The 7916-nt window shown below is 43.8% G+C and overlaps 1 protein-coding gene across 2 annotated transcripts; it reads left to right on the top strand.

The window, feature by feature from the left end:
- The first annotated feature begins 2671 nt into the window (after positions 1 to 2671).
- On the top strand, positions 2672 to 6255 carry LOC109749592 (uncharacterized). Of its 2 annotated transcripts, none has more exons than XM_040403780.3 (9): positions 2672 to 3064; positions 3481 to 4014; positions 4132 to 4197; positions 4371 to 4537; positions 4618 to 4765; positions 4892 to 5024; positions 5113 to 5447; positions 5585 to 5689; positions 5793 to 6255. In XM_040403780.3, exons 1-9 carry the CDS (start codon positions 2951 to 2953, stop codon positions 6033 to 6035), a joined length of 1845 nt encoding a protein of 614 aa, XP_040259714.1. In that variant the 5' UTR covers positions 2672 to 2950; the 3' UTR covers positions 6036 to 6255. The 2 variants fall into 2 exon arrangements, with proteins under 2 accessions (XP_040259714.1, XP_020164128.1); XM_020308539.4 differs by having other exon boundaries at positions 2673 to 3064; positions 4934 to 5024.
- The last annotated feature ends 1661 nt before the right edge of the window (positions 6256 to 7916 follow it).

Raw genomic sequence — 7916 nt, 5'->3', positions numbered from 1 at the left:
TTAAAAGCGTTCAAAAAAGGTGCACAGCGGGAGTTCGAACCCACGACCACTTCCTTCAGCGCCAACGACATTCACCACTGCGCCATCGAACAAACAGGTTGTCCTATTTTTATTTGTCTCCTCTGTCGCGGGAATCCCCTTGTTTTATTCGGGTTTCTTCCCAAACCGGTTTTTTCCCGGTTCACTGGTCACTTCCGAGACGGTTTTATTCATGTCTTTTTTAATATTTTTTATTGCGTAATTTTTTTAATTCGTATTTTTGTTCAAATTCGATGATTTTATTTTTCAAAAAATAGATGAAGGTTTTTCAAAAGCAATGAACTTTTTAAAAATGTGATGATTTGTTTCCAAGTTTAATGAACTTTTTTTTTCAAATCCGATGATTTTTTAATTTGATGGACTTTCTTCAAATTTGATGAACTTTGTTTTTCAAATTCAATAGTTTTTTATCCAAATTTGATGAACTTTTTTTTAAATTCGTGAACTTTTTTCAAATTCAATAAACTTTTTTTCGTATTTGTGAACATTTTTCAAATTTCATCCAATTGTTAAAAAAGTTCATGCAAAAATGAAAAAAGTCATCGATTTGAAAAGAGTTCATGAATTGAAAAAAATTAATCAAACAAGGAAGAAAAAAAAAGAGAACAAAAAATGAAAAAAATGAGAAATGAAAAATGAAAAATGAAGCAATATACAAAAAGAAAATATGTAGCTTGTCAGACCTTCCTAAATGGCTGAGTGGTTAGTGCAGCGGTCGACAAAACATGAGGACACTAGTTCAATTCACACTGCACTTTCAATTTTTTCTCTTATTTTTCCTCTTCCTTTTGGAAGCGCCCCGGGGCTATCCGGCCCAATCAATACTATTTTTTCTTTTTGTTTCCCTTTTTGAGTTTTTGGTTTTCCTTTATATTATTTTTTATTTTATTTTCATTTTCCCACAGTTGTTCTGAAATTTTTTAAAATGTTCATTTTTTCAAAAAAATGTTTCTGTTTCGTGTTTTGTTAGAAATTCCAAAATTTGAATTTTATAAAAGTTAGCTTTTTCCATAAAATGTTCGAAAATTATAGAATGACTTTAAAAAATTGCTCACTTCTTTTGAAAAATGTTCGTAAATTTAAAGAAATATATAATTTCAAATTTCAAGAATGTTCAGAGATTCAAAGAAAATTAGAATTCGAAATTTTAAAAGTAATCACATTTTTTTCACATTTTTCTTCTTCTAGAAATTTAAAAAAACTGTTGCCTTTTTAATAATTTCTTCACTAATTCAGAAAATGTTAATGTTTTGCAAAATTTCGGTGAAAATAAAAAATGTTTGGGGAGTTTCATGAAATGTTCACGTTTAAAAAATAAAAATTTAGAAAATGTTAATGTTTTCAATCATGTTCCTATTTTGAAAAAACATTCATGTTTTCAAAAAATTGCTCATAATTTTGTAAAATGTTCGCGATTTCAATTTGTTCCTGTTTTTGCTATTTTTTTTGAGATTCTCAAGAAATATTTGCGTTTTCACAAAATTTAAAAATTTATTTAGAGTTTAAAAAATATATTCTAAAGGATCCACCACAGGTTCTTATAATTTTGCGCAGCTCATTAATCACTTGGGTTGGCTGGCTCCACTGACATTGTACCCCCTTTAACGTTTGTGAGGTATAGGGTTCGATTCCTAGGCACTTGTCTTTTTCGGCGTTTAATTTCACACCAACCAGGCGTGCTTGCGCAGCGCAGCCAATGGACCGGCCCACTCGGGAGGCGCCCCTTTGGGTATGCCGCGCACGGGCCGTACGTACACAAGGCGCTTTCGACGTGGACGATGTATTTTTTTTAAATGCCATCCTATGCATTATTACGAATATGAGAGATCTTCTATATTGATGTGTTAAGTGGTTGTAGCGAAGTAAGTCATCACCGTGAATGAATCAAGTCTTAGTCAAGTGGGATAGTATATGAAAAAAGAAAAAAACATGTATGAATCTTCATGCAAGATAAAAGAAAGATAAAAGAAATATAGCATGGACAGAGAAAGCAAAACTGTGGGAGGGTCTGTCCCCAAGAGAAAAGAAATGTGATAGTATTTCCAGGGATCCAGCTTGGGAATCCGGAGCAGCAGCGAACCCCATGGGTGACACGCCTCTCCGTGCCCATTGCACACACCCCAATGAGCCTCCCACTACACATCATTTTCAGCTAGACTAGTAGTAGTCCAGCCTCCAAGGAAAGGAAACCAAGCAACGGCGTTTGGTGCGTCGTGTATGCCCTACCCATCCAAGAGGGGAAGAGAAACCAAGCCAAAGCCAAACCGTATAGGAGTGCTCGCTGAATTAGATACTCCTTTCTTTGTTGCTGTGTCACACATTCCTATGCGCACGCTTCCCCACGCACACACGCTCTCTGCGTAGATGCCGTGCTCACTAGAGCTGCGACGACACGGCATCATAAAACACTTTGCCTCTTGTGCATGGTCATGGTCAGTCACCACTCCAGCTCCCGTCGCCCGTCGGTACTCCTACTCCTACTCCTAGGCGGGCGAGTATAGCAGTGTGATGTGCCATCCATCCATCGTTGATCGTTGGCTGGGCTGGCATAGTGATGGGTGAGTGGGTTGCGGTGGACTGGTGGTGACAGTGAGCTGCAAACCTTGGACATGAATTGAGGGGCACCCATCTTTTCCTGTCCATGTCTGTCCGAGTGATGGATGGATGGATGGATTGATTGATGTGTGATGCCTCACTAGCTCAGCTCCCCTCCGCTTTGTGGCAAATCGCATCAGCAACAGGGACCTCCTCTCCTCTCCTCTCCTCTGGTGTGACTATTTGTTGCGATTTTTCTTCCACCTCCCCTCTTTCTCTTTCCATATCCTCCTGCTGTCTCCTCCTTCCTTGGTTCTGGTCTCACCAACACACACACACACAGAGTCAGAGAGAGTGAGAATCAAAGAAGAAGAAGATGGAGAGGAGGAGGAAGGCAATGTGGCTGTACCCGAAGGTGGTCGGCTTCAACCCTCCCGAGAGATGGGGGCACTCCGCCTGCTTCTTCGAGGGAGTCATTTACGTCTTCGGGGTATGTATGTATATGTATTAATCACTTTATCCCTGAAAAGCCTTGTTCCTTGGCATTTCTGTCTTGTTTTGATCATGTCTCTCTCTTGGGCTTGCTAGCTAGTTCGTCAGTTCCATTTTGCTGCTAGATCAGTTTCTTCTTCTTTTGGTCAGATTAGAGATTACAATCAAAAAAATAACCATCAAGAGACTCTAGGTTGCAGCCTCTTTTTGGGCAAGAAGAAATGCCCTTTTTGGTGTGTTAATAATCTTGTCTTGTGGGGTTCTCTGTTTTGTCATGTTGCCACTCCCTCCCACTCCCACTCCCAGTCCCAGTGATATAGGAGTAGTAGCAAAAATTAATTATTGCCGCAGAGTGAAAAGCAGTAGTACTAGAAATTTACAGCAGCGATGAGATGATGTTTTCTTTGATCCAAGGGATGCTGCGGCGGCCTGCATTTCAGCGACGTGCTCACCCTCAACCTGGACACAATGGCGTGGAGCTCCCTGGCGACCAAGGGGCAGAGGCCCGGGACACGGGACAGCCACGGCGCCGCGCTCATCGGCCACCGGATGCTCGTCTTCGGCGGCACCAACGGCAACAAGAAGGTGAACGACCTTCACGTGCTGGACCTACGCACCAAGGAGTGGAGCAGGCCTCCCTGCAAGGGGACCCCGCCCTCGCCAAGGGAGAGCCACACCGTCACCACGGCGGCCGGCGGCGACAAGCTGGTGGTCTTCGGCGGGAGCGGGGAAGGGGAGGGGAACTACCTCAACGACGTGCACGTGCTGGACCTGCCCACCATGACGTGGACGTCGCCACAGGTCGCCGGCGAGGTCGTCCCCGCGCCCAGGGACAGCCACGGGGCCGTCACGGTCGGCAACAGGCTCTTCGTCTATGGAGGGGACTGCGGAGACCGCTACCACGGCGAGGTGGACGTGCTCGACATGGACACCATGGCATGGTCAAGGGTAAGCGTCATGTCATTGTCCGCATGTTACTAGTAGTACTCGTATGTTTTTCTTTTTCTTTTATCTGCCTACTAGAGTAGATGATGAATTTCTGATGTTCATTTCGTTGCTTGACAGTTTTCAGTAAAAGGAGCCTCACCTGGTGTCCGGGCAGGTCATGCAGCCCTTGGCATTGGATCTAAGGTCAGCACCATGTACTGAAACGTTACTACTCCGTGAAGAAATAAATCATCCTATTTCGCAAAAAAGGAAGAAGAAATAAATCATCCTAAATACTACTCCCTCCGTTCCATAATATAAGAACGTTTTGGAGGGAGTACTAAATACTAAATACTAAAGCTTATCTGTATATATAGATCTATGTAATTGGAGGAGTTGGTGATAAGCAATACTACAGTGATGCATGGATTCTTGATGTGGTTGATCGGTCTTGGACTCAACTTGAGACGTGCGGGCAGCAACCCCAGGGCCGGTTTTCTCATTCAGCAGTCATCATGAATACTGATATTGCAATCTATGGAGGGTAATCTTTGTTGCACAAACAAATACGTAGTACATTCTACTTGCTTCAGTACCAATTTGGCATACCTTGAAATTCCACAGATGCGGTGAAGATGAACGGCCCCTGAATGAGCTACTCGTTCTGCAATTAGGCTCCGGGCATCCAAATGGCCGATACAACATCTCAATGTGCAAGATTTTGAGCAACCACTGGAGTGAGGAGAAGCGCAAGCTGTTGAGAGCACAACACGTGAGTACCTGAACCTTTTACTCCCTCCATTCCATATTAATTAATTAATTCTCGTTGGTTGATTTGGTAGTACAACTTTGTGCTAAATTAGCGACATTTAATATGGTACGGAGGGATTCTTATTAGTATGCAAACACATACTATACACAATATGGTATGGTACTACAGCACAAGGATGCAAGTGCAAGCAACGGGGAACTCGGTCATAAACCTCGAGAAGCAGAAATTGAGCAAAGAAACCCTTTCCTCCGTGGTCTAGGTAAGTGAATACCTCATCTTTCCAAAGCAATTTCTATATATTGGTCAAGTCTTGCATTTATCGATAATCCGTTGGTTCACATGTTCAGAAAATGGGCATGTGAAAAGAAGAAAAACTGGAGATGCTGGTCCAAATGAGATGGAGTTGGAGCAGGAGGAGCACTCACTATCGCTGTCCCAGCATTCGTCCCCTTCCCAGTCCGAAAAAGATCAGGAGCAGAATGGAGCTCAGATGATTTCAGGCGGGTTAATCTCATCAGCAATGCAACCGTTGGTTCGTCTCAACGCCAACGGTTCTCGAAGGACCAGCGGAGGCATCAAGACTGACCAGTTTCTCCGCGGCATTGCTCCGCAGCAACGACACGAAATGCAGTTCCTAACAGCTGAGCCTAAGCAGCAGCACAGGCCATCCGGTCCACCTCTTGTATGCCTCTCTCTCCCTTCCACAACACTAGCTAGCTAGTACTCCCTATGTAAAGAAATATCTTATATATTTCCTTACAGAGGGAGGGAGTTTTAGCTTTTCTTGATGGCTATCGTGTCTGGTGGTTTGATCTGCAGATTGGAGCTGAGGTTCATGGGACGGTTGATGGAGCTTTCGACTCGGGGTATCTCGTCACAGCCGTCGTCAGTGGGCAGCTTTTCAGAGGCGTTCTGTTCGCTCCTGTAAGCCTATCCATCCATCCATCCATCCATCTGGAACTAATCACAAACGTAAATTATGTGCTACTCCTACAAGTTATTGAGGCTGTGCCATTTTTAATGTCAGGGACCTGGAGTAACAGCACCAAGACCTGTAATGCAGCATCAGATTCTCAATAGCTCGGCGATTCCTCCCCAGCACCAGCACGCCCGACCGCTGCCGCAGGCCACAGGCTTTGTACGGCCTGACTACAGTCACCATGCTCGGCGTGGCTTCCCGGCCAGAGTTGTCAAGTCCGAGCCGGAGAGGAGCGGCAGTGACCTTCACCATGTTGTGCTCACGCTCGGAGGCCCAGGAGGGGGCAACTGACCCTATTTTCGGAAACACTTTGAGATCCTGCTCCTCGCATTCGTCTGCTGAACTTGCTCTGTAAAATATGTTCTACTAGTTGAGCAAAATAAGCCTTCCTGGTTCTAGGATTTCTGCGACGGCGGCTCTTATGTGTAGTGTTAGACCAACTCTAGCACAGTCGTCATATGGCCCGGATCACCATAATAATCGTATCAATACGGATGATTTTGGCTGGAAACCGCACTAACAGAGTCGTCGTCCAGCCCTCGGCCTGTATAACTTATGGAGCGTGCGCCATATCCTGCCCGCAAGCCTCCATATTTGAAGGCTGGGGGAGTGAACTATTCGGGATAGAGCTGGAGGGAAGTTTCAGGTAGCCTACTCAATGGCGTGGTTGTTCGTATGGCTGCCACTTTCGCCCTTGTCAATTCAGTAGCTGCATATCCGGGAAAATATCTGGTACTCTCATCCTTGGGCCCGGTGCTTCAAGTTCAAAAACAAATTTTAAATGTTTTAAAAAATTTCAGAAAAAAGATAAATTTTCGCAAGGAATGTGACTACAACCCATAGAAATTTCAGGTCCAAACTCGAAATGTACATTGAGAAACAAAAATATGAAATCCAGATGTGAATAGTGGCTATTTTGATCTTTGTCTTTTTTTACACTTCATGCCAGATTTCATATTTTTATTTCTTAATGTGCATTTCAAGTTTGGACCTTAAATTTTTAGGGGTTGTAGTTACATTCCTTTTGAACATTCACATTTTTTTTGGAATTTTTTGAAACATCTATGAATGTTTTTTCTTGACTTGGAGCACCCGGAGTACCCCATAGATGGGAGTACCTGATACTTTTCCCCTGCATATCCCATATCCATCACGAAGAGCGTCAATTAATGGCCATCGACGCGTTTCGCTCCAAAATGCGGCAAATCCCACCCTCATTTCCCACTCGAGCATGCCCATTCGCGGATATTGTTCGCACACGAACACGTCATCGTGCACCCTCGATGCCGGGGGTGATACACCACAACTCACGCTCATGTCGAAGGAGACCCGTCCGGAAGCGTGGTATAAGAGCAATCTTTTTTTTTTTGAAAAGGAGGTCATCCTCCGGCCTCTGCATCAGAGAGATACATGCGGCCACTTTATTAAAAACGACGAATCAAACAAAGTCTGGTCTGCAAAGTACAGCTCACAAAAGGAGCAAAGAAATAAAGAGTACAAAGCTCAAAGCCGCATCCGGCTGGACGGAGATTCACTAAGGATCTATCCTATGCAGCGACCGCCATCCAAACCGATTGAAAAAAAACCGTGCTGCCATCTCCCATCGGTTACACCCAGTAGCCAGCTGCTCCCTGAAGGCCGTAGGAGTGAGTAGACCACGCACGGATCCATGCCGTAGCCCTGAATATAACCTGCAAGAAATTAATCATAGGTCTTCTGTTAAAAATCATATCATTCATGCAGTTCCATATAGCCAAAGAAGTGCGCATATTCCAATCCGAATATTAGACGCGATATGAGTAGTCACCCCATTTAGCCACGTTCCAAACAACGTTTCAATGCTATCTGGAGGAATAATATTAAAGGCTACATGAACAGACAGCCAAAGTAACTTCAGAGAGGGCAATCAAGAAATAAATGTTGTATTGTTTCATCATGAACACAAAAACAACACCGCGAGCTACCTACCCATCTCCGCCTTAATAAGTTATCTTTGGTAAGGATCACTTGTTTGTGAACAAACCACATAAAAATCTTAATTCGTAAGGGAACCTTAACTCGCCAAATGTGAAGCGATCGTGGGATTGGGCCAGAATTTATAAGATCTAAGTACATCGACTTAACCGTGAACACTCCATTACTCGTTAGCTTCCAGCTGAAGGAGTCTCCCTG

This window comes from Aegilops tauschii, chromosome 3 (assembly GCF_002575655.3).
Source record: "Aegilops tauschii subsp. strangulata cultivar AL8/78 chromosome 3, Aet v6.0, whole genome shotgun sequence".
In the NCBI taxonomy this organism is placed as follows: domain Eukaryota; kingdom Viridiplantae; phylum Streptophyta; class Magnoliopsida; order Poales; family Poaceae; genus Aegilops; species Aegilops tauschii.
This window is presented reverse-complemented; position numbering and strand designations above follow the sequence as displayed.